Below are 26,110 nucleotides of genomic sequence, written 5' to 3'. Positions count from 1 at the left end.
TTCACAACAGCCCTGTAGATACTTTATTAATCCCAGAGGAAACAGAAACGTGTAGAGGTTGAAAAACGTGGCTAAGGTCACACAGACATGAGAGCTGGGGTCTGAACCCAGGTTAGGGTGACCCTAGGCCCAGGCTTCTAACTGCTTCTGTTCTGTAAAGAACTGTAGAGGTCATCTAATACTTTCCTTGTTACACAGGATTTGTGTTCAGAGAGCTTTAGAGATTTTTTCAATACCAGGCAGTTTTCTTGTATTGCTTACAGACAGAAGCTGGTGCCCACAGGTGCGTGTTCTCTCTCTCTCTCTCTCTCTCTCTCTCTCTCCCTCTCCCCCCACCCCGCCCCGCCCCTACCCCCCTCTCCTCAGTCAGACCCTGCCTCACCTTTTCACTCTGTCTACTTCTTTCCTGCCTGATCCCTCTTGGTCTGCATAGTCCTTCCTGCAGCTCCACCCTCTTGATTTTCCTTCCTCCAGCCCTTTTCCAGGACAGCTGCACCCTTCCTTTCCTTTTAGATTGTCTCTATTCCTCAAGGCTGGGAACAGAGTCCACTCTACCTGGTCACTTCACAGCCCTCTCTTCTAACTCCTGTAGTTCTTAACGCTTGCCAACTATTAATAATAGACTGGAGGGTTTTGGTGGGCTTAGATTTTAAGCGTGGTTCTTCTTTAGATTCCCTCAAAGCCCGCACCTTGCCCAAGGAAATGTGGCAAACTGAAAGGGCAGTGAAGCTGGAGGCTGAGAAGTGTGTCTGAGCCTGGCCTCGCCACTCACTAGCCACTTGACCATGGGAATGTCTGAGGCTGAGTCTTCTCATCTGTGAAAGGAGCTGTAAGACTCGAATGTGGTTATAGATGTGAAAGCTCTTTTTAAGCTATAAAGTACCATATAAATGCAAGGTTTTATTGTGATGGTCCAAGTGCTTAATAAGTATTTTAGTGATGAACGATTGGAAAGCACAGAAGGTGCAGACAAGCCATTTTCCTCACCTTTGGAGCGTCCACTTCTGTCACCATATTTTGACCACTGTATTCTGTGCTCTTTAATAACATTATAGATGTATTAGCGGTAAAAGAAATAAAAGGGGGGGATAGCAAAGCATATTGATACAGTGTGGCTTTTAGGAAAACACGTTTTGACTTAATTTAGTTTGATCAGAAGCAGTCTCTCAGGGAAAGCAGGCTCACTGGGAGCAGTGCAGAGAGCCCTGGATCATCGAGTTGGCATTGATTGTTTGATCATCCCTAGAAATTTATTGTAAATGGAGCAGCACTTAAGGTTCTGGGGTATTCCTGGAATTGCTGCTGTAGTTAGAAGTGAGTTATTCTGTGTGGCCGGAGTAGCATATAGAAAAGCCATAATTCTGACTTGCTGACGGGAAAAAAATAACAGATTTTGTTTTTATGTCATCTTTTTGGCTGGAATCCATTAGCTTTGCATAGCATCTTGTGATGCCTTCCTCAGAATAGTTATCTGGGCCTCAGTAAAGCAGGGGGCACTGGGAGCAACAGACACAGTCATTGACAAGGCTCCAGTGGGTGCGAAGCCCCGGGTGATGAGACTAAGAGGGAAGAAAGATGCTTTCCCGGGGGTGGGGTGGGGTGGGGTGGGGTGGGGTGGTGTGTGTGTGTGTGTGTGTGTGTGTGTGTGTGTGTGTGTGTGTGTGTTAGGCCTTTAGGAGGTTCCGTGCCTATGGGGTGGGCCTCTGCCAGGGCCACCAGAACTTCGCCCCCACATATCCACCCCTACCCTTGTGGTGCCAGAGCAGCGTGATAGTTGTGGGCTGGAACGCAGGCAGGGCCCAGGGCACTTTCATGATTTGTTGAACGACAGTTCTTTCAGCCTTTGGAGGGAGGGGCCTGGAATGAGACCCGTCTCCTAGGTGGATGCTAGACTACGGAAAGTGCTAAGAAGACAGTGGTGTTGGTGATGGGGGGCACTTTAAAGCAGTTTTTACACCCCTGTGGAAAAAGCCTGGTCCTTGGAGTCAGTCACGTGTTTGACATCTGGCACCCCCACTGATTGGCCTGAAACTTCTGCTTTTTATGAGAATTAAGTGCAAGCGCCTAGCTCCGTGCATGAGATGTTACAGATGCTCGGTGTATGCTGGAGCTCCCTCTCCTTGACTGGAACTGTGTTCCATCAAGCTGTAATCAGTTTAACAGAAATTGCGACCAAAATAGGAATGCTTACTGCCTGCTACACTCTGTGTTAGGTACTTTATATGCATTAACTAATTTAACTCTTAACAGCTTTAGGAGATAGATGCTATTTTTTATCCCCCCACTTACAGCTGAGAACATTGAGGTTTAGAGAGGGTAAGTAACTTGCCTAAGATTACAATCGCTAGTCAGTGGGATAGGCAGGATTCAAACACAGGTCCTTATGATTCCAGCTCAGGCTCTTAACTGCTCTGCTGTGTCATCTGAGACTTATGAAATGGGACTTTGATTTATGACCAGGCTTTTGCTCAGAATCCCTATTTATTCTTTGTTCTTCTAAGCAAGTTGGCCACCCACTTCAGTCCTCTGCCATAAAGCCTACATTATATTGCTTTAGCACTAACATCTTTCACATCTATAGCCTCATTTGAAAAAGGCATGTAGGAGCTTAAGGAAGACTTTTTGAGAGATTTTTTTTGATCCGTTGGGCAAGATGGTTCCTCTCAGGTTCACGGATGGGCTCAGATTTAAATGACTTTCTCAAGGTCCACTTGCTAGTTGTGTATAGAGGCAATAAAATCACACACTCTGGATTACGGTGATATTTCCATCGGGTGATGTTGCTTGCTTTGTTACCTTCATCTTTCATTTAACCATTTAGCTACTTACTGATCACCTAATACAGTAAAGCATGGAACAAAAGTGACAAGAGTCCCTGCCCTCTTGGAGCTTATATTGTTGCATCAGGTTTCCTCACCAACCTTAAGACTGGTGCCTGCTAAGATGGTTTTTAAGGTTTAAGATCTTCAGTCTTAACATTTCTTAAGGTATTAAGCAGCTGATTTCAGGACATTTTCTAAATTACATGTTTTTCTTTTCAATTTTTCTGGGTTCATACCTTAATTCATCAACATTTTATTTGCATTTTCTACTTCAGGAATCAAAAGCTTTGATTCCTTTAAGGCATCCATTAAGTAGTTCACTGTAGGTGTGATGGTTTCTCTAGTAAAAATCAGATATCCAAAGTATTTTATTTTGAGTCTTGTCATTGATTTAAACATTTTTTAAAATTTTACTTTCATTTATTCCTTCTTTAATGATAGTCCTTTAAAATTTTTTATTTTATATTGGAGTATAGTTGATTAACAATGTTGTGTTAGTTTCAGGTGTATAGCAAAGTGATTCAGTTATACATACACATTTGTCATTGATTTTAACCATCATCCAGTCTACTTTTATCATATACATCTGGCCATGGCCTTTGGCCCAAAGCACTCATATTCTGATCATCATATTTGTGAATATTAATATGATCTATCTTTATGTCTGTCATCTCCACTATTCAAAATTTAATTTTATGTTCTTCCTTTAATAGATACCTGTATTTCAGAAGATACCCTTGAAAATTTAGCAGGCTTTCCGTATCTTCAGACACTGATTTCTGGAATTTTGCATCTTAGAAAATAGTTGTGCTACCCCATTTATTGCAGTTAGTCCTGTTCAGACTCACAGAATCGCATTTTGTTTCTGTTACTTTTCCCTCATTCACAAAGTATTAGATATACATATCTCTTGCATAAGACTTTTATAAACTAAAAAACAATTGAGAATTTACAAAATTTCCCTGATTTTTTTTTTTCATGTAAAGTAGCATCTACAAGATTGAGCCACTAAAGTAAAGGCTAAAGCCACTAAAGCCACTTTCTTCAAATGAGAGAAAGGCATTTTCTTTCAAATCCTTGAAAATTTATAAGGAGGTTAGGGTGGAAGAATTCACTGCTATCATCAAAAAGCTTTTGATTTCTCACTTTTATCCTTACTATTTTCTGAGCTTCTTTGTATTCATTTGAGTTGGGAATGGAACCCAGTGAATTATGTTATTTTTAAAGGGTACTGAGTGATTCCTACTGGTCAGTTTTTCTAGGATTAAAGATTTTCTTTTTGTACCTTGTAGCAAGAAACTTGAATTGATTTCTTGGAATTATCCAAAGTATTTATAAGCTGACCTTGCTCTTTTCCTACTTGTTCTAAAAGTAAGTAGTTAGAGCATGTTGTTTAGTTTATTCAGAAAGAAATGTTACTTGAATGAAGCCATTGCACAAATGCTGTAGCACAAAAAACACTTGTCATCCTGAATGAGTCATCATTTCACATAAAGTGGGTCACCAGTCTTAGGTTTAAATGTTCAGATTACCTTTTTTTTTGTTTGTTTTTAATTTATTTTATTTATTTATTTTTGGCTGTGTCAGGTCTTCATTGCTGCAGGCGGGCTTTCTCTAGTTGGCGGCGAGTGGGGGCTACTCTTCATTGCAGTGCGCGGGCTTCTCATCCCAGTGGCTGCTCTTGTTGCGGAGCTCGGGCTCTAGGCACGCAGGCTCAGCAGCTGTGGCTCGCGGGCTCTAGAGCACAGGCTCAGTAGTTGTGGTGCACGAGCTTCGTTGCTCCGCGGCATGTGGGATCTTCCTGGTCCAGGGCTCGAACCCGTGCCCCCTGCATTGGCAGGCTGATTCTTAACCATTGCGCCACCAGGGAAGCCCTAGCATGCCTTTTAAGTGCTATATGGGTGTGTTTAATTTTTTATCATTGGAATGTCAGTTTTCTGAGAACAGGGATTTTTGTTGTTGAGTCAGCCTATAAAAATATCAGAGTAAATGCATATTGTCAAGAAATTCTGTTGCTGATCTTGCTTTCTCAGAGTTTAATCTCTAGGCTAAGGCATCACAAATTGATACCATTTTCTTGTCCTATCCAGTAATACTGGAGGTCAGTTTGAAAATTATTAGGTATAATGTGATTTCAATACAGTGTTGCTTGTAGTAGAGAATGAATAATGGAAAAAACAAACTCTTCTTGATTATGGGTTTTGATAGAATCCTGGTGATTGTAGTCTGATCCTCAATCCCCATGACTCCTGTGTTCAAGTAACATGTGATCTGATGGTGCATATTAAAATGCTTTTGTGAGTTTAAAAAGATTTATGCAGGGGCTTCCCTGGTGGCGCAGTGGTTGAGAGTCCACCTGCCGATGCAGGGGACACGGGTTCGTGCCCCGGTCCGGGAAGGTCCCACATGCTGTGGAGCGGCTGGGCCCGTGAGCCATGGCTGCTGAGCCTGTGCGTTCGGAGCCTGTGCTCCGCCACGGGAGAGGCCACAGCAGTGAGAGGCCCGCATACCGCAAAAAAAAAAAAAAAAATTTATGCAGTAGCTCTTCTTAAAGGGACTGGTGGAACTTCAGGTCTCTTCCTACTCTAAACGGTTCTGAGTGTGCGTCCCTCTTCTGGTTTGGGGCACTAAAGCATGGAGGCCATCTGGTTGATTTGCATTCATCCTTGGCAGCATGCTGCCGGAAACATGGGGTAGCAAGGCCCCAGGCATGCTGTTAGCAAGTATGAATGTGGTAGTGCTGTTCTTTACCCACACCTAAAAAGGCGTATTGGAGGGATTTCCCCATTTATGCATCTGGAGAGACCGGACTGGCTTCTTCCCTCTACAGGGCCTTTGCACATGCTCATCCTTTACCCAAACTGCTTTCTCCCCACCTCCCATGATAGCCATTCCATCTCAGCTCAGTGTTACTTCCCTCTTGAGTCCCATGCTGAATCACATTCCTTATTATATGCTCTCTTTTTCCTTCATGGTATTTTAAGTTCTTTATGATTACTTCTTTCTCTGCATCTTTGTTTGATTCTTTTAGTCCTGTGGACTGTAAGCTCCACATGAGCAGTGACCATCTTGCTCTTGTTCTTCGTTGCGGCCTCCTGGTATAGTTCAGCTTTTGGCACGAAGAACTGCTCAAAAATAATTGTCGAATGGGTCTCCTAAATGTGGGATTTGAACACCTGCTTCTGAGCTGAAGCAGGGTATTAGATGTAGCTAATTTCAGATTGCTGTTTTGCTGCAAGGCAGGGTATCTATTTATGTAATTAAAACAATTGGTTATATTACATTTTTAAAGTTGAAAGTATAATGATTTGTTCTTTGAATCTTTTAAAAACTGTCGTGACAAAATAGCCAAGTCAAAGTCTTCACATCAAAATTCATACTTATATCCCCTGCCTGGCCTCCTATCATTAGTTTTGCCTTATCCACTGCAGAAAACCTTCCCAAACCAGCCCTCTCCAGTGTCAGTCATTGGAGTTAGCAAGGGGCATAAAGATGACATCATGCCACACCCACTCTACTGATTTTAGATTGCTTTTGTGTTTTGTGCCATCTCTCACTTCGAATCTAAGGTCCTGTGGGAATGCTGGCCTTGCAGCCTCAGAGGTAACTCATCCCCCTTTCCCCAGGCACCCCTCCACTCCTGCCTTGTCATGCATGGGACTGTGCTCCTTCTAAAGCTGGATTCTGATAAAATGTGTGGAATGACCAACAGAAAACTGAGACAATAATCTGTATTAATTTGGCAGCCATTTTCAAATCACTAAGAGTGGGTGCTCCTTATTTGCAAAACATAGTTTGATTTTACTCTTAAAAAGAGTTTGTGAGAAGCACCAAGGAAAGCTGTTAAAACAATGCAGAGGGCTTCCCTGGTGGTGCAGTGGTTGAGAGTCTGCCTGCCGATGCAGGTGACGCGGGTTCGTGCCCCGGTCTGGGAAGATCCCACATGCCGCGGAGCGGCTGGGCCTGTGAGCCATGGCTGCTGAGCCTGCGCGTCCAGAGCCTGTGCTCCGCAACGGGAGAGGCCACAACAGTGAGAGGCCCGCGTAATGCAAAAAAAAACAAAAAACAAAAAACAATGCAGAGCTGTGTAGGTGGTGGTGGCGGTGGTGTTGGTGTTGGTGGTAAAAATGGGACCAGGAACTTTAATTTTACAGAACCAAACTGCTATTCCTGTTTAGTATGAATAAGCCTTTGAGGTGAGGTTGGGAAGTTGGGAGGACCTTTATTTGCTGCCTAAGTTTTCAGATAAGAATGACTCAAAAAATATTTGGTGAACTGAAAGCATCATTGGTCAGATTTGTTCCCAGGCCCTCCTCCTTTCACCATACCATCTGCTGTTTCACCATTAAAATGAAGCCAGGGGTAGACTGGATTGGGAAGAGGGTAATTCTAAAGGAAGTAGATATGGGAAATAAAAGTGCACATCTTTGGGCCCCTAAACTATTGTTCACAGCCTCAAGAGAGAGAGAGGTTGTTGATGGAAAAGGCACATAGTCCTCATTCACACTGGACAGGGCACTCTACACCAAGAAGCAAAAGTCCCTGGCTTCCTTTCTTGAAGCAGTGAAAATAACATCTTCTTCTTTGATGTTTACACCCTAAGATGTCTCTCTGTCCTCTCAGTGTCCTCATCAGTGTTCCCCCCACCCCCACCTTCTTCCTCCCAAATGCTTTTTCCTGCCTGTTTATGGTTTGGGCTGCTTCCTTAATGAAAGTGTCCTCTTATTTTCTGATACAGTTACCTCTGCAGCTGATTTATTTATTTATCTTTGTCTTTAGCTCAGCTCTGAATGGGTTTTGGAAAGTAGAGAAGAAAATCCAGTCTACTTTTTGGGGGGCATTGGACAGCTGGATAAATGCAGGTATGTACATTTGCATATTTAAAAGAAAGACAAAAAGGAAAATAGCTTCTATAAAGAATAATGAAACTGATCTTAAACTTATAGGGCTATCTGTGCTATATCCATTTATTTTTCAATACCGTTATTTTAATTTTTGTTCGTTCCAAATGTTGCATGTGCTACTTTGGAGATTTTTTTTTTAACTACTAAAATATGGGAAGTACAGTCTAAGTTCCCTTGTAACCTCTCCTAGATATTCACCACTGTTAACAATTTATTGTCTGTTTTTCCAGATTGTACAAATGCATAACCAGAAGGATCATAATATACATGTTTTGCTGTTTTCATTTTGCAGTGTGTCATATACATCTTTCAATGTTGGGTCAAATAGTTTTTTTTTTTGTTTTTTTTTTTTTGCGGTACGCGGGCCTCTCACTGTTGTGGCCTCTCCCGTTGCGGAGCACAGGCTCCGGACGTGCAGGCTCAGCAGTCATAGCTCATGGGCCTAGCCGCTCCGCAGCATGTGGGATCTTCCTGGACCGGGGCATGAACCCGTGTCCCCTGCATCAGCAGGCGGACTCTCAACCACTGCACCACCAGGGGAGCCCAAGTGTCAAATAGTTTTATGTCACCTTAACAGCTGCATAGTATTCCTTTATGTTGGTATTCTTTTTTTTTTATATAAATTTATTTTATTTATTTTTGGATGCATTGGGTCTTCATTGCTGCACACGGGCTTTCTCTAGTTGTGGTGAGCGTGGGCTACTCTTTGTTGCGGTGCAAGGGCTTCTCATTGCAGGGGTTTCTTTTGTTGCAGAGCATGGGCTTTAGGCGCAGAGGCTTCAGTAGTTGTGGCTCATGGGTTCAGTAGTTGTGGCGCACGGGCCTTAGCCGCTCCGCGGCATGTGGGATCTTCCCAGACCAGGGCTCGAACCCGTGTCCCCTGCATTGGCAGGTGGATTCTCAACCACTGCGCCACCAGGGAAGCCCTTATGTTGATATTCTTAATTTTGTTTACTGAGTGCTCTCCTGTTGGACATTGTATTTTTGTTTTCTATTTCAAGTGGTGCCACATCTTGTACATAAATAATTATGTATATTTGCCTGATTATTTCTGTAGGGTGAAAGTGTATAATACCATCTTTAAATTCTTCCCCCGCCATGTCTCTTTAGACTCTTAAGGACAAAGGTTTTTTCTTAAGTTATAAAGCAGACTAGCTACTTTGTCTTCCATCTCTATTTTTCATTGTTGGGGTAGAGTTGGAGGCTCAGTGTTGGGTTTTAAAACTTTCTTGCTTGATAGTTGATCTGAACCTTAAGGTAAGTTATGAGCTAATCTTTCAGCCTGGTCTCTGGAAAATTTTGATCTTCAGATTTATTTTGGAGATTAAACAAGTAAAACCAAGTGCCTCTTAGTTTGTAGTATCGAGGCATATCTGGTTCGTGTCCTTCCTGCAAGTATCTCACCTCACCAGGGCAGCTAACGGACCAAGCACATGAATTTGTTGAAGAGAATTTGCTTAAGAGAACTGTGACTGTGGCCCTCCCTCCGTGACTTGCTTTGGGTCATTCTGCAAGCTCTGTGCTAGGCACTGGTGATACAAATATGAATGACACAGTCCCTGTCCTTAAGGAACTCAGCACGTGGGAGTGAGAGAGGGACAGACAGGTGAATAAGAGGGTCGTAATTCAGTGTGGTCAGTGCAGTGTGGTGAGTTTGAGAGAGGACATCTAACTCAGGAGGTGGGATGGAGGTTCAGAGGTGGCTTCCTGGAGGAGGTAATGTCCGAGCTGAGTTCTAAAGGCAATTGAAGTTTGCCATGAAAGAGATGAGGTGGGAAGGCACTCCTGGTAGAGGAATCAGCATGAGCAAAGGCAGGAAAATGAGATAAACGGCTTGGGGGTGGGGGTGGGGGGGTAACAAGAAGATGGCAGCTTTGTGAGTTTCAAGCCTGCAGTAAGAGGCCGAGAGTGATATAACATGAGATGAGGCCAGTGCGGCTATCTGGCCAGGTGATGGAGGGCCTCTGTTAGGAGCTTAGGATTGGTCTCTAGATTAATGGGGAGCCTTTAGAGGATCTGAGATGTGCTAGGGGGACATTTCTTTGGGGGCTAAGTGAAGGTTGGCTTGGTAGGCAGGAGGAAAGTAGGAACCTGGGGTCAGGGAAATTGGTTTGAGGCCATTGGTGCTGGGGTGAGGGGGAGAAAGAACATGCAGGACTTTCCCTAGTTCCCCTCTCTTTTCTCACCATGCCCAAAGCTCAGTTGCTGAGGTTGGCTCGTTGATCCTAGTTGCTCTCCCCATTGAGGGCGCTCAGGTGAGTAACTTATTTTCAGGCTTGTCACCAGTGGGTTCTGACCTTTTCAAAGCAAGGCTTCTCACTCACTTTCTGGTGCCACAAAGTGCTGCCCATCGTCCTGCCTCTCCGTGGGGTGAAGGGACCTGGCTCCACTCATTAATTCTCATGACCCATTCATGTGGCTTATGAACATGAATCGGTAGTCCTTTTGTGTGTACTATCTCAGAGCCAGCCTGGGCTAGGCTCTAGGGGCATGAAAATAGGTAAGGATGGTTAATGCCCTCCCCGAGCTTGCCGTTTACTGGGAGGTAGACATAAAAGTAAAAGACAGTGTAATTTGTGCCAGTAGGTCTATTCAAAAGTTAAATGATTCTGGTAGAGGTAACAGGAATATTAGTAATGTTAACATCAGTGGTTCCAGAATGAGGCACATTTTTCAACTACAACTTGTGTGCAAATACAGAAAATAAATTCAGGTCATGTCTAAAATTACTCTGATTTTTGACAATATGGTCTTAACCATAATTCATGAGCGTGCATAATTGATTACTTCCCATGATTGTACCTGCTGTGAGCTCTGGTACATTTGATTTTCAGGGAGGAAAGGGGCAGGGGGAGGTACTTATCCAATACCATATCTTTCGGCTTGCTTACCTTCAAAGCACTCTTTCACCACTTAGTGCTTTTAGCACATAGAATGACCGCATAGTCTCATTTTCCTTTCACTACAGTATTTAAATATAAAAGAGGACTGCAATGCCATGGCTTTCTGTGCTAAAATGAGGAGCTCCAAGAAGACTGACGTGAATCTGGAGGCCCCTGAGCCAGGGGTGGAAGTGCTCTTCTATCTGTCGGATAGGGAGCCCCTCCGGTTGGGCGGCGGAGAGTACACAGCGGAGGAGCTGTGCATCAGGGCGGCGCAGGAATGCTGTGAGTACCGGCAGCTGCCCAGGGCCCAGCAGGTCCCGGTGTCTCTGCCCCCGCACCTCCACTGAGTGGAGAGAGGTGTGGGCTCTGGGAGTCATTCGTTCTGCCCTGCCCCTGCCACTGACTTGCATTTGACCTTAGGCCAGTGAATTTAATTCTGAGAGTTTCACTTTTCACTTTCTTTGCTGCAAAGTAGCTTATTCCTGCTGTTACTAATGAGCTACAGGGATACCAGGGAACGATGCACAGTTTTCTGATTTCCCCTATATCTATGAAATTGGAATAATATCAGCACTAAATGAGTGAAGCGCCTGCACAAAGTTACAAGCTCAGAAGTGCCATCTCTCAATATATTAATTGTTTAAAACTTCTGAAAAGTGTGGTCTGTCCTTATGCTACCATGACCTGCCTCCTTATTGCCTGGCACCCCCCTCCCTGCCCCCTGCCCCTGCAACGTGACGCTAAGTTGAAGGGAGAAGTTAAATGTCACTTTGTGGCTTGGTCAGATTGCCAAGTTGTGAAAAGGAAGGACAGTGAGGCTGTGAACAAGACGTTTTTTCTTTTTTCTTTTTTTTTTTCTTTTTTTTAAAGTGAGGCTTGTCTTACTAAAGTTAGCCTATTGCCCTTAGAAGGTAGGAAACCAAACTGACTAACAAAATAAAGCCCTTCATTATCCTTTAAACTTGGAGTCATTGGCAATTTTTGCCTACCTGCTTTTAAATGACAGGTAAATTTAATTCATAGAAACTGAAGATCTAATCCACGTAGATCGTGGTGGTGGTTATACAACTCTGTAAATATACTAAAATTCATTGAACTATACACTTAAAATGGGTGGACTTTATGGTATGTAAATTACATCTCAGTAAAGCTGTTTTTAAAAAATCAACTCATTTCATGATGGTAGATTAACTAGCCATGATGGCAGATAGTCTGATCCATGCTTTACTTATATCATCTTTAGTCCTCAGAACAACTCTGCGGGGATAGCATGGTTGTTTCAAGAATCAGCTACCTTGTTTGTAATACAGCTTGTCTAGAAAACCCATTTTCTTCCTGATATGTCTTTCTGCTTAAAATGCTTTAAATACAAGAGTTCCAATAAAAGGGGAGAGGTTGGTGCTATAGGGAAGAATGTAGTAGATCCTTACTGACAAAACATAACACTAGATAAAATTGGCTGAGTTACAGATATTATGGGGAAAATGCATGAATATTTTAGAGTTACTTTGACTAGATAGCAGAGTAGGTAAGGAACCAGCTTTGGACAGCAGCTTTAAAAGTATTTGTAATTAGCAAAACAACTAGATGTAAATTGGTGTTTCTAAGGCATTTTTTCCCCTTTACCTTGAGATCTGGTTTATAGTGTTTATTCTCTTAGCCAAGCTTCTTGCCATCAGCATAGCAAGTATAAACCTTAGTTTGTTAGCAAGGATCATTTGTACAGAATTGTTGGGCTGCAGTTAGTGAGAGATAGAGGAATTGCTGCTAAAGGAGATGAGGGGGAGAGCCTGTGAATCTGAAGACAGACACAGCCCCTGTATCCTGTTACTCTGGGCTCAGGGTCAATTTGGGGCATCAGTTTTTAAGCCCAGTCTGTAGAGAATGAGTATTATCTTTTGTAACCAACTCAGGGGATTGTTGCAAAAATTAATAAATTTTAAAAATAGATGAATACAGAATACCACAGATTCTTGTAGCTATTATTATTATAGTACATGATGTTTTGGGGTCTGTATACTTCCTCATTTTTCACCAATATATGGTAAATTTTTGTTCTTTTAGCTCTCATTATTTGCCCCCTCAGTACCTCTATCTAGGTTTGAATGCTAGCCCTGGATTTTACTAGTTGAGTAACCCTGAATCAGACTAAATCTCAGTTTCTTTATCTGTAACATGGCAAAAATAATACTTAACCACATTAAGTGTTAGGAGAATTAAAAGGTAATAGATGTGTGTTAGCCTGATGCCTGATACGAAGCCCTCAGTAAATGTTAGTATTGTTATTATTTTTCAGTACTTTTATATAAACGGTATCTTTCATCTTCCTATTTTTAAGTAGTAATATTGTTTGAATCAGACCTGTGGTAGAATTATAGACCTATCCATGATTATAGATAAATTATTCTTCAAATATGTATGTTTCACATTCAAATATGGATATGTATAAAGAAAAGCTAGATTTCTAGGCCAGTCCACAGAAGCCAATTTATGAATGAAAACCTACTGTTTACCTGAAACATAGTCCTGATAATACTGGATCCAAAAGCCATTTGCCATTTTTCCCAAGGGAAAATGCTCTTTGAAATTTAGCTCCATCTTCTCTGTTACATGGAGGAGTGTAACTCTGAAGGGGTAACTCCCAAATATCTTGAGAAGCAGGAGTTGAGGAATTCAGCAGAGGCATGAAGATGACAAGAAAGCTGTAACTTCTTAACTTAGTGTGTGCATTGGAGAGAGTCCCTGCCTAGGTGAGCAGGGCCAGCCAGGGTCCCAGTCAGTGTCAGTCTCACTTCAGATGTCTGAGTTGTGAAACAAGTGCCAGCTACCTCATGTTCTCCCATGATTTTTTGCTTTTTAAGTTCATTGTATCTTAGTTTGAGGCCTGACCACACATGAAAATATCAGCAATGATTGATTACTTGCAATCGTTCTCCTATCTCCCCTGACACTTTTAGATTACAGGTCTGTGTAATTTTAATCATGGGCTCAGAAGTGAGTGGAAAGGTACTTTCCTGGCTTCATCATCTCCCTTATCTTTTTGAACATTCTTATATCAAAGGAGGCAGTTAGGTAGGGAGGCAAGGGAGCACTGTTGGACCACCTTTTTTAAGCATATATGTTCTTGCTAGTTGGCTACCAATAAAAAATATTTTTGGTAACCATACAGAGTACTTAAGTGTATTGTTATTAATGGAAATAGATTTTGATCACTGATAGAAATCACTTTGGTTATTTATTCTAACACACATTTCATGTGCTACTGCCAGGAACTTGTTCACATGTTTAATGTGTAATCACAGTGTGTTAGAACCGTTTAAACATTTTCTGTAGGAGACAGATTAGGGATTTCTCAAACTCTAAGAATGTTTCTCACTGTGATTAACAAGGTGCACATCAGGTGGTATCTGGAAACCTCTCAGATGGCCTTTTTTTCTTTGAAGCAGGATTTGGTAAGACTCTGTCATAGACATTGTAATGAGAAATATTATTAGACTTTTATTTTTCAATGGTTTTAACCTGGTTTGCCAGAAGCTATAGTATATATTCCTGGGGAGCCATAATTTTTTATTATTTTGTTTAAAACTGCCTGATTGAACATGGTTGGAAGTTGTATTTGGCCCTAAGGGGATGCGAATATGATGTAGATTCTTTTTGGATAAGAGAATTTCTGGTCTTTGCATATGTTGTGCTTTGGAAACAGATGGCCAGATTTATCTGTCTTTAATTTTCTGATGTGTCCTTTACTTTTCCCCAGGTATATCTCCTCTGTGTCACAACCTTTTTGCCCTGTATGATGAGAACACCAAGCTCTGGTATGCTCCGAATCGCACCATCACCGTCGACGACAAGATGTCACTCCGGCTCCACTACCGGATGAGGTATGGGTGCCTGCTGGGCTCCCTCATGCAGGGACGGGCAACGGTTAGCCTGGAGCCCTGATTCACTTACCAAGAAGTATTGTAGTCATTTTTATAACTTGTAAGTTTTGTATTTGCTTGGTATGAGAAAGGGCTTCTTCAGTATTTGGAAAACAATTCAAGGTGAGTTTGACCACCTTCCTCTGCCACATTTTAGAAAAGAAATCATTATGATGCAGAGGGTATTTTGAATAGAATTAGTATCCTACAGCAGAGTTTTTTATTCAGTGAATCATGGATATGAGTTTAATTTAGTGAGTTATGACCAGGATTTTTTTTAGAAGAGAGAAATAGATGAGGACAGATAATATCGGCATATATACATATCCTAAGAATATTGTTTTTTAGAACTTCAGTTTGAGATATGTAATCTGTCTGTATGTACTAGGTCATGATAAAATAAATATGTTTCTTACTAAAAGTTGCAGCTAGAGAGCTTGAGAAACATTGCCTGAAGTGGAAACCTAGAAATCCTAGCTTGGTCTTGTTCTAAAGAGGTGAATGTTTTGATCCACTCCCTGAGGATTTTTATCTAGTGGGGCTGTAATTTTTCTTCTGGTGGGTACTCACTTGCCTTTTCTCCCATATTGTAGACTTTGTTAAATGTCACGTAGTCTCCCAAGGTGGCACAGGCAGTCAGGACTACCACTGTAGTCTCTTGATTTTATAAGTGTGTTTGTTCTGTACCTAGAATTGAAAGTATGTTTGTTAGATACTAGCTAAGCATACTTTCACACATACATTTAGCAGAGGAGCTTATAAATTCACCCTATTATAAATAGGGTGAATCGTATCTGAAAAGAATCTTAACGTACATAGATGTGATTAAGTCAGTGGGTTAGCTCAAATGCTAATGGTACGCCGGGTCATGCTGGAAAAGCCCTGGAGATCTCAGAGGCCCTCAGTATTTTAGCTGCTATTTACTCTGGGGAGTCAGTAGAGTTGTTACCATTCCACAGTGGCCTGGGTGTTTTTCTCAGCGGAAGCTGAACCAGATCTACGTTCTTTGATAATCATCCTGGGGCTGACTTTCCTCTTCTCTCTGTACTCACCCACGGTCTCACCTTAAGAGGAGAGCTGTGTGTCACGTGAGATTTCACGCCCCAGATTTAGAGAAACGTTCACCCCACCCAGCTGAGCCTTGCGACTATATTTGGATTTGTTTTTCAGAGTGTAATCTAGCTTTCTGTGGCCTGGGGGTTGGCTATGTGACCCAGCATTGAAACATGTATTTGCAGCTCGAAGTCTAGGAAGTGGGGCATCTCATTGAGTTCTAGTTCTTTCCCTCTAGGTTTTTCCACTTGGCTCGGAATCTAGAATGGTAGAATCTGGGACTTGGAAGACACCTGAGTTTGCCTGATTCAATTCTTCCAATTTTTTAGGGGGAAACTGATGTCCAAAAAAGAGAAGTGAGTTACTCACAGTTACACACATAGTGAATTGTCTTGTTAGCATTAGAATCCTCTTTGAGGCCTTCGTCTTTGCTGGTCATGTGACTGCCTCATGATTAAAAGCTGTCTTTGCCAGCTCCCTGTTTATGTTAGCTGCCAGGAAGTGCATGGCTGCCTCATTTTTGGCACCTTGACTTTGTACCTAACATTGGGCTTCAACAGGATATTGCTTTGTTACCACAAGCTCTTTGAACTTGGAAAAAAAGATCCCACCCTAAGCTAAAACATTTGCATTACAACAAACTACATAATTTTGAAACCTCAGCATCTCACCACTAAAAAAGGTGTAACACGAAAATAAATGTTGGTGACTATTTCAGTGGAATCCCAGCTCTATGTTCTTGTACTTTAATTATAGTTTTCTGCTTTTAGATAATTTTGATAGCTATTGTTTTGTAATGTATCTTAATATAAGACAAGCATATTCTTTATTCCTTTTTTTTTTTTTAACGTCTTTATTGGGGTATAATTGCTTTACAATGGTGTGTTAGTTTCTGCTTTATAACAAAGTGAATCAGTTATACATATACATATGTTCCCATATCTCTTCCCTCTTGCGTCTCCCTCCCTCCCACCCTCCCTGTTCCTTTTTAAGAAAAAAAAGTTTTCTTGCTTTATCATCTAAATGAATTTTACTATCCATTAGTAAAGTTCTATAGAAGCCTAAAGAGAATTCGTTGTATATAATAGCTGTACACAAACTTAGAATATGTAATCATCTGTAATATAATTTTCTCAAAAACTTGCAAGGAAGGCATATCTCTTATTGGCAGGTCTGTCTGTCCCACCAATAAGGGGGATAATCTTTCCCTCCCTCCTTCCTTCCTGCAGTGTTCTTCCACATCATTCTGCAAAGGAATATCAGCAGCTATCATACTACATTTATTTAGATCATTCTTAATTTTTTTCCTTTAGCATGTTGTAATATCAGGAATTGGCCCAAGTTTAATAATTAATTTTGAAAGGGGCACACAATTTCTGTCTTCAGTGTACTTACTAGTTTTGTCTTATTAGCGATTAGGAAGATGTTGATTTTTTTTTTTTCCTTGAAACATTCCCTGTTGTTACATTTATTTATTTATTTTTCTTGAAGTGTAGTGGATTTACAATATTAGTTTCATATGTCCAACATAGTGATTCAGCATTTTTGTAGGTTATACTCCATTTAAAACTATTACAAAATAGGGCTTCCCTGGTGGCGCAGTGGTTGGGAGTCCACCTGCCGATGCAGGGGACATGGGTTCGTGCCCTGGTCTGGGAAGATCCCACATGCCGCGGAGCGGCTGGGCCCGTGAGCCATGGCCTCTGAGCCTGTGTGTCCGGAGCCTGTGCTCCGCAACGGGAGAGGTCACAACAGTGAGAGGCCCGCGTAAAAAAAAAAAAAAAAAAAGTTATTACAAAATAATGGTTCTATTTCCCTGTGCTATACAATATATGCTTGTTGCTTATGGAAGATGTTGATTTTGGCAGTTAACTGATCTAAAGTTTTTTTCTTTTTATTGTCTTATTAAATAGAGAGCTGTCAGCCTTTGACTATAGGCAATTTCCAGAGATCCAGCCTTGTTTTAGGCTTCCTTCAGCCTTTCTGTAGTGGAGAAGCTGCACATTGCCTTATCTTGTCTGAACATCTTACCTAAAGGCTTCCAAGGCAAGGCTAGTCTCACAGGGCTCAGACAGCAACCTCAGAAAATGTCCTTGTTCAGCCCCGAGGGAGTATGCTGGGCCCTATTAGCTACTCTCTTAATCATCCCATTTAGACCCTCTCACCTGTCTCCTCCCAGGCAGACCCCCTGGAACTTACAGTAGATCACTAGATTATTGTATGAATGAAGAGAACTCTCCATTTTGGATTTCCCTCAGCAGTCAGAGGAGTTGGCCATGGCCTTGTCCATCTTTTTCTGCCCCAGTGTCAGATTTCCTGTGTCTGCTCAGCTGGTAGGGCTGGTTCACCTCTTACTTTCTGCCTGCCCGGGGCAACCGATCCTGGAGGAGTCCTCCCCACCTTGCTCTGTTCTGCCCTTGAAGAGCAGGCTCCTCAGCCTGGGGGCAGCATGAATTCTGGCCTCTTTGTCAGCTGAGAGCCTCAGGCTTCTACTCTCACGTGGGAAGGTGCGGGGGACAGTCCTGCGGCTGTGGTTTATGGTGCATGTGGACTCTGTGGATACGTGGCTCTTTCTGTCTGAGAGAGAGATGCCAAAGGCCACAGTCAAATTATCAGTCATTTCCGTGAGTTTTGTGGAAGATGGGCTGTATAGAATCACTTGAAAGTTGTAAAATGTTGATTTTTACCTTTAAAGTAACTTCTTATCCATCCTTTCCATTTTAATTGCTACTTCTTGAGTTAGGTCATTCATTTGCTGTTTCTGCATCCAACAAGCATGTATTAAGCACCTGTTATATGCCAGGCGCTGGGGATTTAGTGATGAGCAAGGCACTGAGGCCTCTGCCCCCACAAACCTCACGGCGTTGCCCAGGCTGCTGCCTTAGGCGCCTGCTTGTCTCTTGGCCTCTCTCATTTCAGTCCATCTTCTGTGGGGCTTTCTTCCAGTGGGATCCTGCCTCACATCAGTTTGGCTCAGTCTTTCCTCTGCCTTCTGTGTATGGTCCAGACTCCATAGCCTGGTATTTATTTATCCTAGTGCCAACTCCCTTCCCCAACCCTTTACCCTTCCCTGCCACATCCCCTGGCAGTGGCAGCAACTTCTTCCTCCTTGGTACTCCTTTGACACCTTATCTGAGACACTCATGCTCAAGAAAAACTTACCAATGAGGCACAATGCCTTGGGCTCATGATGTTATTAGGGGTCCACAGAAGTGTTTTAATTTTATTAAAATCAGGGAAAAAAATAATCCAGCCTGGATTATATTCATCTTTATACCAACATAGTTGTAAAATATAACTTTAATATTTTTTTTTAATGGAGGAAAGGAAAACTGTGTGGGGTCCATGGAAGTCACAGTGTAGCCCTATTTATGAGATGTGCCCCCTGGATTTAACTGATTGGCTACAGACAGGGAATTCACAGGAGGCAGGGACTGTGCCTGAGAACCCCTTGTGTTCCAAAGCCTGGCCCAGGACCTGGCATGCCCTAGGCTCTGCAAATAGAGCTCACTGACAGATATCTGAGTTTAACGGCAGCTCCTTTTTGGGAGGTTTTATATGTTCCTTCTCCATGCCGTGGTGGTTTTTCATCAGCACACGGGCATGTCAAGGGAGAGAGACCCAGGTACCCTCTGAGTCTGTAGCCTAGAGCTGGCCTGGATCAGCTTGGCTCAGTCACTTTCACACATTCCAGAACTCATTATGTTTCTTTTACAGATGGCAGAGGAAAGTAGTAGTGGAGAAAACAGGCTTGTGGTCTTAGGTGACCTAGCCTCTCGGAACCTCAGTTTTCCTCATCTATAAAATGGAAACAGTGAAACATACCTTGTACAGTTGCTGTAAGCATTAAATAGCATAATGTATATGAAGCATTTATTAGTTCAGGGCACTGCAGCTGATGCTTGTAGTAGTGTTTGTATATTTCTTCTGTTTTAAAACTTTGTTCATTGTAAGATAAAAAAGTGTCAGTAACAGCCATCTGAGAATTAGGAAACACTGCTACATTAACGGTATGTCTTGACTGTATGATGAAACTAGATTTCAGAAATGTTAAACTGTGAAATAGGTCTTGGATTCAAGGCAGGCTGGCGTTACTAACAGTGGAGGGAGTTGCTGGGCTAGCATCTAGTTCTAGACAGCAGTGTTTTCCTATCTAGGAAGACGGAGTGGAAATTACTTTGTGATTTTAAGGAAGTCACTTTATCTCCCTGAGTCATAGATGAGGTTCTGGCAGTATGCTCTTCACAGAGTGCTTGTAAGAATGAAAAGAAAAGGACCTTATAAACAGTGAAGTGCTACACAGATGAAAGGTCTGTCTGTTTACTTCTCAGGGAAGTTTAACCTCTGGCACTGATCGCTCTGGGTAGAACCAGGATGCCTCTCCCACGCATGCCAAGGTCCCCTTTCCCACAGTTAACATTCATCTTCCTGCCTTACAGGTTCTATTTCACCAACTGGCACGGGACCAATGATAACGAGCAGTCAGTATGGCGACATTCTCCAAAGAAGCAGAAGAATAGCTACGAGAAAAAAAAAGTTCCAGATGCAACCCCTCTCCTTGACGCCAGCTCATTGGAGTATCTGTTTGCTCAGGTAAGATGTTGGGCCCAGGAGAGCCTGGAGTTTGTGGGGTGGGTAAGACATGGTAGGGGTCAGATTCCCTGGCACAGCCGACCATGGTGGCAGCTAAGATGCTTTATGGCCTGTTCCATGGGTAGTTCTCACCAACCCTGGACTTGCCCCAGGTGAGGAGGGGGAAGGCAGTTCAGCATCCAACCGGCTGGTTATCCCACGTGTGGGCTTTTTGGGCTTTACTTCTTCCCCATTCCTTTCTTTTTCCCCCCTCCTACCATTTCAGTTCGTGTCTACAGTGCCTCCTGTGCAGAGAGCAGAGGGGGGAGCTATAAGTGAGGGAAGGTGTAGTTCAGCAGGGCTAATCACAAAGGTACTTCTCAGCAGTCACAGAGAGGAAGGAGGTGGCCACTCTGAGTCACAGTGGTGGCAGGGTAGAACAATAAGACACTAGAAGAAAGCCAGAAAGAGAGGTTAAGTCACCTAAATTACATTACCCTGAGATAACTAACATTTTTGTATATGTGCTTCCTGATTTTATCATGCAGATATGTATTATGCACTATAGTTTTTGAAAATATCTTATTGTTCTGAGTGTCTGTGTACTTTTTGCTAAGGCGCTGCAGAAACTGTGGTGAACAAGACAGACATGGTCTCTGCAAGCACCAGACATATAATCGAGTTGGACAAACAAAACAAGCAGATAAAATGATACATAGATAATACACAAGAAATTGTGAAAAGTGCTATGAAGAAAAAGGCCTTTGTCATAGAGCATATGGGGAGGGAGGTTTGAATGGGGAGACCTAATTTAAATAGTGTGATCGGAGAAGATCCCTCTAAAGAGGTGGCATTTATACTGAACTTTGAAGAATAAAAAAGTGTCTGCAATTCTAAGGGAGGAGTGGGGAAAGTATTTCTTCAGAGTAGAGCAAAGCTTTTCAGAAGCAGCACTACTGACACTTTGGGCTGGTTAATTCTTTGTTGTAAGGGATTGTGGAATATCTATCCACACCCCTGGCCTCCTCTCCTTAGATGCCAGTAGCACCAGTGTAGTGGCAGTAGAGTTGGAGAAAAATGGGTGGATCTGAGATTAATTTTGGAGATGGATTTGATATGATTTGCTTATGAGTTGGATGTGGAAGTTGAGGATATTTGAAGAATCAAAGAGAATTTTGAGATTTATTTTGGGCAGTGTTTGGTAGATAACGGAGTGATTCCCTGCATAGGGAGACTGGGAGCAGCAGGCTGGAGAAGGGGTGGGAATTGGGAGCTCTCTTTTGGAGACACCTGTGAGATACACAAGTGGAGATTCGGCTAGGAAATCGAGCGTGAGACTGGAATCCAGAGGAGAAGTCAGCCTTTATTTAACTAATCCTTGTTTCTGAACACATTTGGTTTTTCTTGATTTTTTTCCCCTGTTATGCTATCACTGTTACAAAACAGCCTCATACATACGTCTGAATATGTGTTCTGTTTACTATTTCCTTAGGATGTACTTTTACATGTGTGGGTTATGTGTCACAGTTGTATTCTCTTGTACAGCTTTAGTTGTTGATTGCACACTATCCACGTTCCATAATATACCTGAGGACTGGCCTCAGAGACAGTAGAGAAATGGGACAGGGCACAGCCCTGGGCACATACTGTGTGGAAAAAATAAGTGAACTGGCCATTTTCAGATTGGTCTTTTTGAATTCAGCCTCCCAGTTTTACATATATTCATTTCTGAGATTGATTCTTTTACTTTTTTGGGAGAGGAAGTGTAAAAAAAAAGAGTGCACCATACTTCAAGAGTAGGTATTACATTAGAACCTGACTTTTCAGAGCTTCAGGAATGAGTTACTTGAGGTAGTTGTACAGTGATATTGACAGAAAATCACAGCCAGACAAAATAGTTTCAGATTTTGTTCTCCTCTTCACACATTGCTGGTGGAGATGATTGTTGTTGGTCCTTGGTAGTTTGTAGAAGTGGTCAGTGTCCTTTTCTTACAGAGAGAAACAATAAGTCCTATCTTGGGGAAAAGGGGGAACTGCAGCAGTTAGAACCCTCCATCCGAAACGCACTAAACTAAAGTTGCTTCAGGGAAAGTGAGTGTCTTCCTTATATAGGAACACCACCCCCATACTTCATGTCTGCCTCTTTTTGAGCTGGAGAAAGGCTAACGAGGTCCCAGTCCTAAGAGCTGTGTACACTTCCAGTCCGTGAGCTTTAAAGACTGAGTTTGACTGTAGCACAGTGTTGCAGAGCTGTAGCCTTGCAGTCACATCTGGTCTGACCCTCTACCCCACCACTCACTAGGTCCCCCAGCTCCCACAGTATTCTTTATACTTGACTTTGGTTTTGGTAACTACTTGAGGTTATATATTTCTGTTTGTTCTTCTTTCTTTCCTGGAAATCTCCGTAAGGTCAGTGATGTGGTTTGGTTAACTGCTGTATCCCTAGCACCTAGAATAACATCTGGCCCGTAATTGGTTCTTGTTAATCAGTGATTACCAAGTGAGTGAATGAAGTTATTTAACCTTTTGGTGCCTTAGATTTCTCAGCTGTTAGGCAGAGATGATGATGTTAGCATCCCCCTCATAGGGCTGTTGTAAAGAATAAGTGAAATAGTAAATGAGAGGAACCTCGCACAGTGCCTGGCACTCAGGTTAGGGCTTAATAAAGGGGACCTAGCAGCCGTCACTGGCTCGTGGAATGTGGCGTGCCTCAGTGAGTGAGGGGGTGTATTTTGGTGATACATTCCACTACTGGAAACTTGAACAGCAGATGTTGAAAAAACTTACGTGTGGTAATGATGCAGTGTAGAATCTGGATTCCTTCTCCTTTCTGTAAATCTACATCAGAAGGGTGTGTGGTGCTCTGTCATTTATACACCGGTTTGTTGTGGAGTTAACAAATAATCAAACCCCAGACAGCTGTCACGTCCCATGCCCTGGTGCAGCCCAAGCCTAGTACATGCTGCTTTTCATCATCACTTACATGGGAAGCCCCACAGAAGGGCTTCATGTGTTCATACTGTTCACCAGCACCCAGCATAGTGCGCAGTGAGTATTTATTAAACGAATGAATTAACCTGGGGAGACCTTTCCCAAGCCCCTTCATGCCCAGCTGTTGAGAAAGAACTTTGGTGCCAGAGAAACTCTAAATCTCGTTAGTCTCATTGCTGTACTGCTTATTGGGTAGCACCTCCCTGTGTGGGGAACCTTCCTCTCAAGATCAGAAACATGAGTGGACTCTTGAAACTTAAGTGGTGGTTCATTTCTTCTCACCTCTGCTCCAAAGGGACAGTATGATTTGGTCAAATGCCTGGCTCCCATTCGAGACCCCAAGACGGAGCAGGATGGGCATGATATTGAGAACGAGTGTCTGGGAATGGCCGTCCTGGCCATCTCCCACTATGCCATGATGAAGAAGATGCAGTTGCCAGAACTTCCCAAGGACATCAGGTAAACCTTCCTGCTGGCTAAAGAATTGATTGTGGGAATGGTGTTATTTTTGTATGTTTTCATACATCTCAGTTTGTTTTTGTTTTTTGTTTTTTGCGGTACGTGGGCCTCTCACTGCTGTGGCCTCTCCTGTTGCGGAGCACAGGCTCCGGACGCGCAGGCTCAGCGGCCATGGCTCACGGGCCCAGCCACCCCGCTGCACGTGGGATCCTCCTGGACCAGGGCACGAACCCGCGTCCCCTGCATTGGCAGGCAGACTCTCAACCGCTGCGCCACCAGTGAAGCCCCTCATATATCTCAGTTTAACTACTGCCAGCTTTTGGCTGACTACTGCTCTCTGCAGAGTGCAACTCTTTTTTAGAATATTTATGAAAGGTAGCACATTATATCTGTGTCCTGATTTTGAATGTTGGCTGATGACCTCAGAAATTTGTACTAGGGTGACAGTTCTGAGCTGGGGTGCCAGTCAAATTAGTGGCCTGCATGCCCTCCCCCTTCCTCTCTGCCCATGCTGGGCATTGCCATCTATCACTGAACTTTTTCCTTTTGTGCTGGATCTGTCCTAAAATCCTTCTCAGTATAGTTCTACAGGCAGCTGCTTTCGTTCCCAGCCAGAACTAGTTCACTAGAGAGCCATTAATTCTGATGTGAAGCACGATCGACTGTTACCTTAAGAAAACTGTATTTACTTAAAATTATCATTTGTGATCAAGTCTTTGTGAAGGAGTATTCAATCTGCATAACTCCCACCCATCTATGAAATATAATTTTTATTTTATTTTATTTTTTTGACCGCACTGTGCTGCATGCGGGATCTTAGTTCCCCGACCAGGTATCAAACCTGTGCCCCCTGCAGTGGAAGTGCAGACTCTTAACCACTGGACCACCAGGGAAGTCTGGAAATATAATTTTTAAATCAGTGAGCTATTGTGATTGTCATAAGACAGTCTCATTTTGAAGAGGGAATTATTTATAGTGGTGTTATTTGTGATAGGTGGCATGTATCTTCTCATAAGGTTACTTCTTGTATCTCCTTGCCCTTGACCAGAGTCTGGAGCAGATCACAAGTTGCTCCTCAGAAATGGAGGGACTGATTAGACATATGCTGTTCTGCTGCTTTCTCTGTTTTCTGTGGCTTTTGCTCTGGGCACCTCCTCTTTATTTTTTCATGAGGCTAAAGTAAAAAATGATAACTCTCTGCTGATTTTCCTCTCTGTTACATTAATCTAAAAAATTACAATATTTGTTGGGGATAAGTTTCAAACTCCACAGTTTTCCACGGTTGTGAAACCATCTGTGCCGCAGGGATTTCCCTGTGCTAGGTGCTTTTTCAGGCCTGGGAGTAACTGGCCGACGGGCCTCCCCACTTTGACCCCCAGTGGACTTGTTCTCTTTTTCTTTGGTGTTCACACTCTTCTTAAAGCTGGCTCCTGTTCTAGCAGTATATCCATTTGCTGAGATTCTGTTAGTCATAGATACTCTCTCATTAGCACCTGGATGGGTAACTAATCTTCCGGTTTACTTGTTGATCCATTTAATATATCTGAGACATTTGCACATGGCAAACACTAAATCTTTTGTATTTAATTAGCTTTTATGGGTTTTTCCCATTTCTTATAAAAGTAGTTTTTGATCTTTATAGAAAAACTGTAAAATAGATAGGCAAGTAGAGCATACAAAACATCATCTGTCACTCTTGACACCTTCCAGACGGCTTTCTAACTGATGCTGAATCTTAGTAACAGTGTGTTTATGTGAGCACCAGTGTGCATGGGAACAGTGACACTAGCAAACAAAAACACAGATAAGTGCATTTTGCTGCCTGCCTTTGTGACCCAGAAAATCTGATGATTCCTGTAGGAATTTCCCATTTCAGTAAAATCTGTGGAACATGTACTTTTCTCTTTTCTTTCAGTCCCTGTTCACCTCAATCTCCTTACGATTATCATCCTCAGAGTTTTACTCCATCTAAGACCCTCTGGGAGTAGACCCTTCTTTCTCATTTGGCAACACAGGGAAGGAAGATTTATAGACTTAGGTTTGTTTCTGCACTATTCTGCTAACCTATACATGAAAAAGAGACTTTTTTTTTTTTACTTTCAGCTACAAGCGATATATTCCAGAAACATTGAATAAGTCCATCAGACAGAGGAACCTTCTCACCAGGATGCGGATAAATAATGTTTTCAAGGATTTCCTAAAGGAGTTTAACAACAAGACCATTTGTGACAGCAGTGTGTCCACACACGACCTGAAGGTGAAATACCTGGCTACCTTGGAAACTTTGACAAAACATTATGGTGCTGAAATATTTGAGACTTCCATGCTACTGATTTCATCAGAAAATGAGATGAATCGGTTCCATCCGAATGATAATGGAAACATTCTCTGCTATGAAGTGATGGTGACTGGAAATCTTGGAATCCAGTGGAGGCAGAAACCAAATGTAAGTGCTGATAGGTGGCTGATCAGAACAGAGCATCCTGTGTCACATGGTGTGTTCC

At 42.6% G+C, this 26,110-nt stretch overlaps 1 protein-coding gene across 3 annotated transcripts in view; it reads left to right on the top strand.

Annotated features, from left to right (window-relative positions):
• Positions 1 to 26,110, top strand: part of JAK1 (Janus kinase 1) — a 140,278-nt gene that overhangs the window by 79,478 nt on the left and 34,690 nt on the right. For all 3 annotated transcript variants that reach the window (XM_079939192.1, XM_079939194.1, XM_079939193.1), the window contains 6 exons: positions 7,602 to 7,684; positions 10,695 to 10,893; positions 14,369 to 14,492; positions 20,024 to 20,177; positions 23,443 to 23,606; positions 25,710 to 26,052. In XM_079939192.1, the coding sequence (XP_079795318.1) occupies positions 7,679 to 7,684; positions 10,695 to 10,893; positions 14,369 to 14,492; positions 20,024 to 20,177; positions 23,443 to 23,606; positions 25,710 to 26,052 (990 nt within the window). In that variant the 5' untranslated portion in view covers positions 7,602 to 7,678. The remainder of the gene's footprint in view (positions 1 to 7,601; positions 7,685 to 10,694; positions 10,894 to 14,368; positions 14,493 to 20,023; positions 20,178 to 23,442; positions 23,607 to 25,709; positions 26,053 to 26,110) is intronic.

Source organism: Stenella coeruleoalba (genome assembly GCF_951394435.1).
Source record: "Stenella coeruleoalba genome assembly, chromosome: 1".
Classification (NCBI taxonomy): Eukaryota; Metazoa; Chordata; class Mammalia; order Artiodactyla; family Delphinidae; genus Stenella; species Stenella coeruleoalba.
Note: the sequence above shows the minus strand (reverse complement) of the source record. Positions and strands in the feature narration are given on the sequence as shown.